Source organism: Salvelinus sp. IW2-2015, linkage group LG28 (genome assembly GCF_002910315.2).
Source record: "Salvelinus sp. IW2-2015 linkage group LG28, ASM291031v2, whole genome shotgun sequence".
In the NCBI taxonomy this organism is placed as follows: domain Eukaryota; kingdom Metazoa; phylum Chordata; class Actinopteri; order Salmoniformes; family Salmonidae; genus Salvelinus; species Salvelinus sp. IW2-2015.
This window is the reverse complement of record NC_036868.1, coordinates 9,772,661-9,785,573: the sequence shown is the minus strand read 5'-3', so window position 1 is coordinate 9,785,573 and position 12,913 is coordinate 9,772,661. Positions and strand designations below refer to the sequence as shown.

Here is a 12,913-nt window from a genome sequence, read left to right as displayed (position 1 = left end):
CCTGTCCTGCTAAGCATTCAAAATGTATTAAGTATTTTTGGGTGTCAGGGAAAATATATGGAGTAAAAAGRACAGTACATTTAGGAATGTAGTGAAGTAAATGGTAAAGTTGTCAAAAATATAAATAGTAGATAAAACAACATGAGCTGGCGCACACCCAGAAAATAGTTTGTGTGGAGGTGCTGACTAACAGCGAAAAACTAAACTATCAAAAGAAAGTCGCACACTGCATGTATAATCTCCCAACAATTTAATGGGTATTCACCAACGTTTCGGTTTGAAGTATTTTTACTTAAGTACTTTACACCACTGCCAATGTATCGTCCATGTAAAAAACCTGTCTGATTAGGATTAATAATATCCGACAATACCTTTTTAATTCTATGTGCATGAATTTTTGCATGACAACACTGAAGTGTAAGGAGCCTCCAATTTTTTAAACGGAATGGATCTTTATATTTACCACTTGGTTCCTGTTTCAGGAATAATGAAATCAGACCTTCTTGTTGAGTATCTGATAATCTACCATTTTTATAGGAGTGTTTAAAACATTAATAATGGTTCTCTGAGTACATCAACAAAGGTTAGGTATACCTCAACTGGTATGCCATCCAGCCCTGGAGTTTTCCCGGATTTAAAGGCTTTACTTGCATCAAGAAGTTCCTCCTCTGTAATTTGGCCTTCACATGAGTCTACAGCTGTTAATTTTACATTATTCATAGAAAAAAATCCATACAATTAACTTCGGTTAGAGGAGATGGAGGAGACTGAAATGAAAACATATGCATAAAGTACTTTGCTTCCTCTTTCAAAATATTATTTGGTGAATCATGGGTGACTCTGTCATTAGTTTCAGTAAATCATTTTTGGTAGCATTTCTATGTTGAAGATTAAAAAATAATATGGGGCATTTTTCTCCATATTCCATCCAGTTTGCATTATTTTTAAAAATATATTACATTTGATCTTTCTTAAATAAGTCCCTCCATTTATTTTTATTTTTCCTCTAACTTATTCTGTCTCTATGGTACAGTTGTATTGCTATCTATCTGTACTGTTAGTCCTTCTATTTCTTTTGTTAATATGGACTCTTTTGACCTAAATTGCCTTTGTTTTAGAGATGAGCGTAGAATTGCATGGCCTCTAAAGGCACATTTAAAAGTGGTTTTAAATATAAAGTATCACAAGTAAATGTAATTGCTAAAATATACTTAAGTATCAAAGTAAAAGTATAAATCATTTCAAATTCCTTATATTAAGCAGATCAGATGGCACGATTGTTTCCTAAATTACAGATTACAGATAGCCAGGGGCACACTCAAATTACAGATAGTCAGGGGCACACTCCAACACTGAGACATCATCTACAAACAAAGCATTTGTGTTTAGTGAGTCCACCAGATCAGATGCAGTAGGGATGACCAGGGATTTTCTCGGGATAAGTGTGTGAATTGTCCTGTTAAGCATTCAAAATGTAACACATACTTTTCGGTGTCAGGGAAAATGTATGGAGTAAAGAGTACATTATTTTCTTTCGGAATGCAGTGAACTAAAAGTAAAATATGTCAAAAATATAAATTAGTAAAGTAGATACCCCAAAAAATCTACTTAAGTAGTACTTTAAAGTATTTTTATTTAAATAATTTACACCACTGTCCCTGATTAGTGGGGAACAATAAAAACACGCAGTGGAACTCGCTTCGAGGTCTAGAGTTGTGTTTGAGGGTACTACACAAATCAAAATCTGTTCACCCAAATGTGTAACGTTAGTCTGTTGAAGAGGGTCAAAGCCATATTTGTATTTTAACGTATATGACAGAGTTAAAATAATGCTGCTGCTGCCGTTCTATTTCTGATTCCAGTTCAGGATATGACGCCTGAGTTGACAGCTTCAAACGTTCATAGGCGGGTGTGTTGTCGGGCTTCGGTGAGGTTTTAGCTCTTTTGACCGACGAAAATAAATGTAATTAATGTTAGATATTTTTGCCATTTTTAAACGCTTGACTCGATTTGTTTCAGTCCTTGGGTGCGGTTCTACACTTTTTGTGTCGTATTTTTTTTCCATCAATGCCACAGGTGGGTGTAGCTAGCAAACTAGCATGCTAAAGAAGTTTGGGAGTTTGTTTGTAGTTGCTAATTTTACATGAAATGTGTTTTTATGTGCCAGTAACGTTATGTAACAAATACTTTTGCTTGTTTTATTGCTGGTATTTCCTAAATTGTGATATTCGTTCGTTCATCTGAAACGTGTTAGTTAACAAACTATCCAAGTTATGCTAAGCTAACAGTCAGATCATTCAACTCCCTGTCACAGTTGGCATCTTCATGTCCATCTTGTGCCATTTAATGTTTTGTTTTACAGGATCTCTGTTGTCATGCCTTCTGGAGGGAACTGCATTATAACATCACAAAAAAAGATCACTTTAATCTAATAAAATGTTCATCTCTCTAGAATGAGTCTGCATGAGATCAATGAAAACGTGAAACTTGCTCGAGAGTACGCTTTGCTTGGGAACTACAGTTCTGCTATTGTTTGTTATCGGGGAGTACTTGAACAAATCAAGAAATACCTTTTCACAGTACGGGACAGTAGCTTCCAACAAAAATGGCAACAGGTAAAATCTATGACATGTTTCATTGTTAAACCTAAGTTTGTTTGTTTGGAATAGAGTTTTGGTCAGCAAATGTTACTTCCTAATGTTGCTATTGACATCTCTTTACAGGTATGGCAAGAGATAAACGAAGAAAACAATCAGGTTCAAGAAATAATGACAACTCTAGAAAGTTTTCAACTGGAGACCACCCCATCCAAACCACCAAGTAATCAAGATGGCATTAATGACATATGGCCTGTACAAGTAGAGCGCAGGTACAGCACGGACTCCTTTCACACAGATTTCTATTCTAGTGTATATTTAGAGGCCCAGTCATTCATTTACTGGGAAAATATATTCAAGTTGTTTTCATGTCTTTGCATTATTATCTGATGGGGTGTGCACTTTGGTTAGTAAGAGGGGAGAATAAGCTGTTTGTCTGAAGAAAATAACTTAATGATCCAGTCATATGAGTGAGATTAGTGCTCAGAGTGCCTGGTAGTGGCCTGCTCTCTCTTTCAGCACTCACAAAGGTACCCACTTGATGTGCAAATGTCATCTTTTAATTAAAATACAAAATAGCTGAACCTAAAAGTATTATTTGGAGTGCTTAGGCTGATTTACGTACTATTCCCTTCTTTCCTTAAAGATCCTCTCCTCTTCCGGTTAGGAGGCCCCCGGTTCCCTACAAAGACAGTAAACCACACAACAACCGCCTGAGTGTGGCCGGTGTGCGGGCTCAGCATCGCCAGTCACCACGTGGGGCCAATGGGGACCGAGCCAAACCTTTGAAGGGCAAGGAAAAAAAAGAGGCCCCAGCCAAACCAAAAGACGACAAGGTAAATGACAATGTACCATCAAGGGCTCAAATAGAAAGGTTCTTTGTTACATCCTTACATAATACACACATAATCCTCCTTGTGGTAGGAGTGGTCTATCTTTTCATTGTAAACTCACAAAAATATAAAGGTTCAACTTCAAAAATGATCACTCTCCCAGGGAAAATGTCTAATGCTTTGCCTGGCATTACCCAACCTTAACTTGAAAGCTATTTGCACTGTTGACCAAACATTGTTCACTCTGTGTTTACCTAAAATCATCATCACAACCTTGTCAGTCTGGTTCCTGGAATAGAGCGAGCCTCTGCTACACAGTGAGCCCCCTCAGGGCTGACAATCTTCCTGTATGTTTGCCTTGCAGAACAAAGCTGAAGTCTCAGAGAAAGAGGTGAAGAGGTTTGACGGGCAAGGATATGACAAAGACCTTATTGAGGCCCTGGAGAGAGACATCATATCACAGAACCCCAATGTCAAATGGTATGTTTGAACAGCTATCATTAACCTCCAGAATAGGATTATCCTAAAAATATAACATGTTTCTCGTTGTAAGGGTTGTTTAACAGGAAATATTTKTTTTTCCCAATGCCTATAGGGATGATATTGCAGACTTGGAAGAAGCAAAAAAGCTTTTGAAAGAAGCTGTTGTGCTACCCATGTGGATGCCAGAGTTTTTCAAAGGAATACGAAGACCGTGGAAGGTATACATCGAAGCTCAAGGCACACTTGATTTATAGATTATTTTGATTGGAAGAGATGATATGATGCCTTGCTAATATGTGGTGTATACATGTGCAATATTTTTTTAGGGTGTGCTTATGGTGGGTCCTCCAGGCACAGGAAAGACTCTTCTGGCCAAAGCCGTCGCCACAGAGTGCAGAACCACATTCTTTAACGTCTCGTCTTCTACTCTCACTTCCAAGTACAGAGGAGAGTCTGAAAAACTGGTCCGCATTCTATTTGAAATGGTAAGGTTCTGCCTCATCAGCTCCTCTGCCCGTGCAGTACATCATATTACGAAAATGTGAAAAGGCTGTTTTTGAGGTGTGGCTCTATTCAGTGTTTTATTTTCTCCTCTGAACAGGCCCGGTTCTATGCCCCCACCACCATATTCATTGATGAGATTGACTCCATGTGCAGCCGCAGAGGAACGTCAGAGGAACATGAGGCTAGCCGGCGGGTGAAGGCAGAGCTGCTGGTCCAGATGGATGGTACAGTAACAGCAGCCACTCTGCTTAATTGGGAGGCCAAATTAATTAAATCAAATCAAAGTTTTTGTCACGTGTGCCGAATACAACAGGTGTAGACCTTACAGTGAAATGCTTACTTACAGGCTCTAACCAATAGTGCAAAAAAGTTATTAGGTGAACAATAGGTAGGTAAAGAAATAACACAACAGTAAAAAGACAGGCTATATACAGTAGCGAGGCTATAAAAGTAGCGAGGCTACATACAGACACCGGTTAGTGGTTAAAGTGACTATGCATATATGATGAACACAGTAGCAGTAGCGTAAAAGAGGGGTTGGTGGGTGGGACACAATGCAGATAGCCCGGTTAGCCAATGTGCGGGAGCACTGGTTGGTCGGCCCAATTGAGGTAGTATGTACATGAATGTATAGTTAGTGACTATGCATATGATAAACGGAGAGTAGCAGCAGCGTAAAAAGAGGGGTTGGGGGGGCACACAATGCAAATGGTCCGGGTAGCCATTTGATTACCTGTTCAGGAGTCTTATGGCTTGTGGTAAAAACTGTTGAGAAGCCTTTTTGTCCTAGACTTGGCATTCCGGTACCGCTTGCCATGCGGTACTAGAGAGAACAGTGTATGACTGGGGTGGCTGGGGTCTTTGACAATTTTTAGGGCCTTCTTCTGACACCGCCTGGTGTAGAGGTCCTGGATTACAGGCAGCTTAGCCCCAGTGATGTACTGGGCCGTAAGCACTACCCTCTGTAGTGCCTTGCGGTCAGAGGCCGAGCAATTGCCATACCAGGCAGTGATGCAACCAGTCAGGATGCTCTCGATGTTGCAGCTGTAGAACCTTTTGAGGATCTCAGGACCCATGCCAAATCTTTTCAGTCTCCTGAGGGGGAAGAGGCTTTGTCGTGCCCTCTTCARGACCGTCTTGGTCTGTTTGGACCATTCTAGTAGATGTGGACACCAAGGAACTTGAAGCTCTCAACCTGCTCCACTACAGCCTTGTCGATGAGAATGGGGGCGTGCTCGGTCCTCCTTTTCCTGTAGTCCACAATCATCTCCTTAGTCTTGGTTACGTTGAGGGATAGGTTGTTATTCTGGCACCAACTGGCCAGGTCTCTGACCTCCTCCCTATAGGCTGTCTCGTCGTTGTCGGTGATCAGGCCTACTACCACTGTGTCGTCTGCAAACTTAATGATGGTGTTGGAGTTGTGCCTGGCCATGCAGTCGTGGGTGAACAGGGAGTAGAGGGGACTGAGGGGACTGAGCACGCACCCCTGGGGAGCTCCATTGTTCAGGATCAGCATGGCAGATGTGTTGCTACCTACCCTCACCACCTGGGGACGGCCCGTCAGGAAGTCCTGACGGATTCAGTTGCAGAGGGAGGTGTTTAGTCCCAGGATCCTTAGCTTAGTGATGAGCTTTGAGGGTACTATGGTGTTGAACGCTGCGCTGTAGTCAATAAATAGCAGTCTCACGTAGGTGTTCCTTTTGTCCAGGTGGGAAAGGGCAGTGTGGAGTGCAGTAGAGATTGCATCATCTGTGAGTCTGTTTGGGCGGTATGCAAATTGGAGTGGGTCTAGGGTTTCTGGGATAATGGTGTTGATGTGAGCCATTACCAACCTTTCAAAGCACTTAATGGCTACGGARGTGAGTGCTACGGGTCTGTAGTCATTTAGGCAGGTTACCTTAGTGTTCTTGGGCACAGGGACTATGGTGGTCTGCTTGAACATGTTGGTATTAGACTCAATCAGGGACATGTTGAAAATGTCAGTGAAGACACCTGCCAGTTGGTCAGCACATGTATGGAGCACGTGTCCTGGTAATCCGTCTGGCCCCGGAGCCTTGTGTATGTTGACCTGTTTAAAGGTCTTACTCGCGTCGGCTACGGAGAGCGTGATCACACAGTCGTCCGGAACAGCTGATGCTCTCATGCATGCCTCAGTGTTGCTTGCCTCGAAGCGAGCATAGAAATTATTTAGCTCGTCTGGTAGGCTTGTGTCACTGGGCAGCTCGCGGCTGTGCTTCCCTTTGTAGTCTGTAATAGTTTGCAAGCCCTGCCACATAAGACGAGCGTCAAAGCCGGTGTAGTATGATTCAATCTTAGCCCTGTATTGACGCTTTGCCTGTGTGATGGTTCGTCGCAGGGCATAGCAGGATTTCTTGTAAGCTTCCAGGTTTGGAGTCCCGCACCTTGAAAGCGGCAGCTCTACCCTTTAGCTCAGTGCAAATGTTGCCTGTAATCTATGGCTTCTGGTTGGGGTATGTACGTACAGTCACTGTGGGGACGACGTCCTCGATTCACTTATTGATAAAGCCAGTGACTGATGTGGTGTACTCCTCAATGCCATCGGAAGAATCCCAGAACATGTTCCAGTCTGTGATAGCTAAACAGTCCTGTAGTTTAGCATCTGCTTCATCTGACCACTTTTTTATAGACAGAGTCACTGGTACATGCACTATTCATATCTCTACAACAATGTTTCTTGCCCAATAGATTGTACCCTAAATACATAGCAGTGATAATATCGATTTGATTGTTTATGGGATTTTATGCTGTTTAGGTGTGGGAGGAGCATCAGATAATGAGGATCCCTCTAAGATGGTGATGGTGCTAGCAGCCACTAACTTCCCCTGGGACATCGATGAGGCTCTGAGGAGACGTCTGGAGAAGAGAATCTACATCCCTCTGCCTTCAGGTCAACAATCACTGGAACACGATTTTCCTGAAATATATTTATGTTCACAATGGTGTGATTATGGCTTGTTTTCTCTGCAGCCAAGGGCAGAGTGGAGTTGCTGAGGATCAACCTAAAGGAGCTGGAGCTGGCCAATGATGTGGATATGGCAAAGATAGCAGAGCAGAGTGAGGGCTACTCAGGAGCAGACATCACCAATGTGTGCAGGTAAGGCTTTTACTTTTCAGGTTTAGTTTTTTTTTAAACGAACAAAAACCAGTCGTAAATAAACACTGAATAGATTAGTCTTGCGTATTTGTTAAAATACAATTATTCAGCTGAGACTATCACTGATTTGAAAACGAGATGCCTCTTCAATTAGGAAATAATGGTGGAATGAAACACTTTTAACCTTGTGATATGATAAAGTCAGGTGTGTTCCACTGCCTTTAGCAAACACTGTGTCCATTACATCTGTAGGGACGCCTCTCTGATGGCCATGCGGCGAAGGATCGAGGGGCTGACGCCAGAGGAGATCCGTAACATCTCCCGAGCCGAGATGCACATGCCCACCACCATGGAGGACTTTGAGTCTTCTCTAAAGAAAGTGTCCAAGTCTGTATCAGCTTCCGATCTAGAGAAGTATGAGAAGTGGATTGACGAGTTTGGCTCCTGCTGAGTTAATCAGGAAGCCTGCAGCGCCTCAAATCTGCAGGGGATTTGGTGGGATGCTCAGTTGATATTCTGGGAACAGTAATTTAACTGTCATGGTTTCCCTTTCTTTGTAAATTATTTATATCTTAGGCTAGGTGATGCGAAATGCCTTAAAGTAGGGTAACCATGCACCTAAGTAAGCTGTTCTATTATGGCCCAGGAGTGCTGGAACAAAGACTGTTGAAAGCCAAATGATTCTCTGATTCGTGTTTTATTATAGCTCAATTTACACTAGTAGATTGGCTGTTAGATAGTTCATTCATTTGCACTGCCAGGTCTCATGACAGAAAATTCTATGGTCCTTTCTATTTCAATTGAACACCTTTGCTACCAAAGTATCCAGTGTCTTTGGGTTTTATCAGATGTGCTACTGCTATCAGCTAATCAAAGTTACACTACCAGAAAACATTTTTTATGCACTTGATTTAATTTCTAAATATGTATTTAGGGGACCAACTGGTTCTACCCACATTTTGTGGATGTGAATTTATATACCAATCATAGAACACTAACAATGTCTTAATAAAGCTATAAAAGTCATATTACTTGCATTGACAAGGCTTCCATGTGCTTTATTTGCATGTAACCTGGCTGTAGAGTGAATGTCACGAACATTACAGAAACACATTTATTGAGCAGCATTTGGGAATTCAATGTAGTTTGATTAGAATGAAAATACATTATGCACACAAGTCATGCTCCCATGCTTCAGTACAACACACAAGACTGAAATGGAATTGAGGCACCATAGAAGCAACAAAGGTAAAATAACATAAGTTCTTCACCCATTCACTGAAGTTCTAATCAGCATGCAGTTTCCTTCTATGAAGCTGTTTCTGTGACGGCCAACTGCATTCACTACTAGGGCTTCTCCTGCGGCAGAAAGTCAATGTGCCAAGGTCCCATTCAATGCCATGCGTACGTCAACCAGAAGCCTAGTCTTGAATCACATTGATACAATTCTATGTTGGTCATGCCTTCTTTGAGGCAAACCAGCCAATATGCTACTGGGAGAAGAGTAGGTATGACTATAACTATATTCTGAGACAAGATGCGCTTTATAAAAAGGTCCTATTAGTGTCAACATTTTCATTAATTGCAAAGAACATTAACCATATTCATACATTTCAGTTCAAATGCATACAAACAGGCATTTATTAAAGCAACAGGGGCTTATTCTGTGAGTGTAATGTTTCCAGAGTGAACAGAAATGAATCTCTTCTCCAGTTCATGTCCATTCTATACTTTCTAGGTCTATCTTCTGTGACAGAGCCAAGTGAATATGCCCCAGAGGTCGCGCCGCTGTAGGAACGGTCTTTATCAATTGAAATGGTTAGGAGATTTCATATTTGATCATTCTTTATTCTGCACTGCACTTATGGGTGCAAGACTAGGTCTTCCTATCCATTTTATGAACCGTACCGCAGCCCAAAGTCGAGCTCAGTCAGAATGCAATAGCAACATTCAATATTTTTTTGTTTTTGATCCTTTTACAATTAATGTATAGGTGAGGCCTTGACATATGTACTGGCTCAAAAAACAGTAAATAAAAGCTGTTTGTCTTGCATGCAGACAAACACCAAATCTTCAGTTCAATCCTCCAGTTAGAATAAAATATTATGAACTGAGCAATAAACCAATAAGAAATCAATATTAACGTGTGGTATATTTACATTTTAGTCATTTAGCAGACGCTCTTATCCAGAGCGACTTACATGAGCAATTAGGGTTACGTGCCTTGCCCAAGGGAACATCGGCATATTTTTCACAGTCAGCTCGGGGATTCAAACCAGCGACCTTTCGGGTTACTGGCCCAACACTCTTAACCGCTAGGCTACCTGCCGCCACGGTATATCCAAACTTCTTAACACAAAATAATATTGTAACTGAGGTAACACAATCATAATATGAAAAGTAACAGTGTGCAGTAGGTAGCTAGGTCCATAAGTATGATCTGTTGCAGTATTAACATATCAGATTCATGTTTTGAGTAGAGGGTATAAAGCAAATAATGTGTATGGAATGCATGTTTAATAAGTGCTACAAAAAGATTATGGTTTCTCTAACCACATAATGCCTTGTGTTGTCAACAGCTGCAATCAGACTCACTCCACTTCATCAGTCTTCAGTTTTCATTTAAGGCTTTTTCCTCTGCCTCTATTTCAATGTTCTCTAGCAGGGTGTGTTTCTCATCTTCAGGCATCAGAGTCACAGGATTTAAATGGAAAATTCCCCTAGAGGAGAGGAAAAAGTACAACATTTCATTTTCCTTAGTAAAAATCCACACTTAAAAAAAAGGGGCAAATCGGCAGTTGCTACTATACAATTTTAAACTTCAATCATTAATATATGCACCCATCGATGTCTTGAAAAATATGTGCTTAGTTCAACTGTAATTTTGATAGCATTAGTATGGATGTTCAGTACTCTGCATCCATACCTCTGTCTATGAATTGAGTGTGGTTACATTCTCCAGCCCCATCCCTCAGCTTTTTACCAAAACGGGTGGGGAAGACACTTGTTATTGTTTCTACTGCTGATTGCCGCATTAAGAAAAGATGAGACTGATGTGCCTCATTAAAATGGTCTTCGGCAGTAAGGTTGTGGTCAATGAACAAATCCTGCATACTGATTCTGGCAATGTTTCTTTAAATATACAACACATCATATGTAAGCAGGCGCAACAGGACCTATGTGAAAACATACTTGTGTTCACATGTTGGGAAGAGGCACGTCCAGGATCTTGACCAATGACCGCTGACCCAACCACACCATCACCACCACCCACATGACCAAAAAGAACAGGGCAAGGACTCACACAGAAGCGTCGCAGGCGGTCCCTCACCTCCTCCACCATCGACACATGGCCTGCAAACCGATTCAAACTTCAAAGCCATTCCGAGCACATTCTAGAAAATGTATTTTGTGGATTTGATTTGGATCTGATGTCCAATTTACTTACACTGTAAGAGGAGATGGATTCTTTTGAGCGGTGCCTCTGTCTGCATTTCATCCGACAGCCCTCCCAAGTCATCATCCTCATCATTGTTAATTCATACAGCAAATCTGGGTCCGATGCGGAGGGGAGTCTCTGGGAGCTTGCCTGGGGCAGCAATCTCCTCCTGGGTGGTGTCAGCATGCTTCAGAGGGTAATGAATGTGGTATGGACCATCACTTGGTCTTCAGCTGAAGCAGAAGGAAGTGGAACATTACCATTCACAAACTAATTTAGGAACACTACTTTAGTAATGGAATTTAGATTAACTTGTCCTTTTCATGTAAAAGAAAAGAGAACAAAAACAGTTATTCTTGCATACCTTTTTTAGGATTTGTTGGATCTGTGATGACCACATCATTTTCCCTTGGGATCCTGAAAATCTCACTGTGTCCAATGGGGTAGGTGTTTGTAATACGAGGCAAGCTTCTGGAAATTGGGGGTCATCAGTATCTTAACTTCGCACATTTCTGGCTGTGTGACCTAAATGATAGAAAAGGATACAAAAGCCATAAGATCACAGATTTCCCATCATTGTACCACCCACCATGGGTGAAAATATGATCCTTTAGCTGTGACATAAATATCCTAACACATTTTTTTATTGTCCTTTTCTCCATCAAGTAACTTGACCTTTTTCCCCTCCATCTCAATGACCTCGCTGAACACCTGGAGAGCCACCACCTTCTTTGAATCACTCCACAGGCGATTCTGGCTCACCATCACCCGGGTGACCAGTGGACACATAGTCACCAGATTCAAATTCACTGGTTCCATTGATGGTATCCACTGTAAACAGAGTAAAAATCTGTGTTAATCAGGTGCATAATGCAGTTCTGTAATTAAGTTATAAGCAGCAGAAGCATTTTCACTACTCACACAGCAAGGCTTGGCAGTTCAACCTAGTCACTCCTGACAACTCCACAGGGATGTCATTGATGAGCACCTGTTCTTCATCCACTGAAATATCAGGTTGATCTGAAAAAGGTAAATGTATTGATTTGATTATGTATTATTCAATACCATTATGACAAGCTTATTAATAGACAACTTCAGAATATTATAGCTTACCTGCAAGTTGTTGGACTCCTGCCCTGTGTGTCATCCAATGTCCCTGCTGTCACATTGATCAGAATGCTTTCCTGTTGAGAATCATGAATGGGAAAGAGGAACATGATATACACATTAGCTAACTAGGTAAATAACATTATTCACCAAAACATCAGGACCAGTGAGAGTGACACTTCAGGCATTCTACCATGCTTGTATTGTGCTCATGCTACCTGGATAAAAACATAAACATTAGCTAGTTAGCTAGCTGCAGTGAGTCAGATAGCAAAAAAGGTAACGTTAGCATCATTAGCCAGCTAGTTACCTACCAAATAGTTGACTAGCTAGTTAGCTGCATTCAGCACAGCATGTAAACATAGTTACGACTAACGTAACCTTGTTGATTTGACCAGCTAACGGTTGACGTTATCTAGACTAGTTTTATTTTATAAAAACATTTTTTTATAGCTATCTGTCTAGTACCGTGGTAAATTCGTCTCCTACCGTGTTCAACTGTCGAGGTGCAGACTCAGCTAAAATAAACGACATAAACAGTAAAAATAGAGCATAACTTGATGTTCGTTTCATCGCCATCTTCTAGCGGTCGTTTAAAAATATTTTGCAGGAAACTTATTTTCAGTCTGATAAAAGGAAACAACAACACGGTCGTCACTAGTTACCACGGCCACAAAGTCATAAACTCCGCCRYTTTCTACGATTTATATTCTTAAAATGTGATTTTAAACCTAATCCTAAACTTAACCCTAGCCATAACCACGTGGCTAACCTTATACCTAACCTTAAAATAAGACAACAAATATTTTTGTTTTCGTACTTTTTTACCATATAG

The 12,913-nt window shown here is 41.1% G+C and overlaps 2 protein-coding genes across 4 annotated transcripts; one reads left to right on the top strand and one right to left on the bottom strand.

Moving 5' to 3' along the window:
- The first annotated feature begins 1,763 nt into the window (after positions 1 to 1,763).
- Positions 1,764 to 8,569, top strand: LOC111954248 (katanin p60 ATPase-containing subunit A1). 3 transcript variants are annotated; one of them, XM_023973816.3, is made up of 12 exons: positions 1,768 to 1,927; positions 2,020 to 2,076; positions 2,453 to 2,615; positions 2,724 to 2,869; positions 3,244 to 3,433; positions 3,795 to 3,910; positions 4,026 to 4,131; positions 4,240 to 4,398; positions 4,515 to 4,641; positions 7,191 to 7,325; positions 7,406 to 7,532; positions 7,785 to 8,569. In XM_023973816.3, exons 3-12 carry the CDS (start codon positions 2,454 to 2,456, stop codon positions 7,981 to 7,983), a joined length of 1,467 nt encoding a protein of 488 aa, XP_023829584.1. In that variant the 5' UTR covers positions 1,768 to 1,927; positions 2,020 to 2,076; position 2,453; the 3' UTR covers positions 7,984 to 8,569. The 3 variants fall into 3 exon arrangements, with proteins under 3 accessions (XP_023829585.1, XP_023829584.1, XP_023829583.1); XM_023973817.3 differs by having other exon boundaries at positions 1,764 to 2,076; positions 3,265 to 3,433; XM_023973815.3 differs by having other exon boundaries at positions 1,769 to 2,076.
- On the bottom strand, positions 8,561 to 12,898 carry LOC111954249 (glycoprotein integral membrane protein 1). The gene is given in 16 exon segments (XM_023973818.3): positions 8,561 to 10,252; positions 10,725 to 10,747; positions 10,749 to 10,830; positions 10,832 to 10,871; positions 10,874 to 10,886; positions 10,981 to 11,004; positions 11,006 to 11,175; positions 11,178 to 11,204; positions 11,336 to 11,426; positions 11,428 to 11,496; positions 11,647 to 11,748; positions 11,750 to 11,802; positions 11,893 to 11,985; positions 12,078 to 12,107; positions 12,110 to 12,155; positions 12,568 to 12,898. Coding segments are annotated over 16 exon segments (1,062 nt in total). The 5' UTR covers positions 12,658 to 12,898; the 3' UTR covers positions 8,561 to 10,143.
- Positions 12,899 to 12,913: the final 15 nt, after the last annotated feature.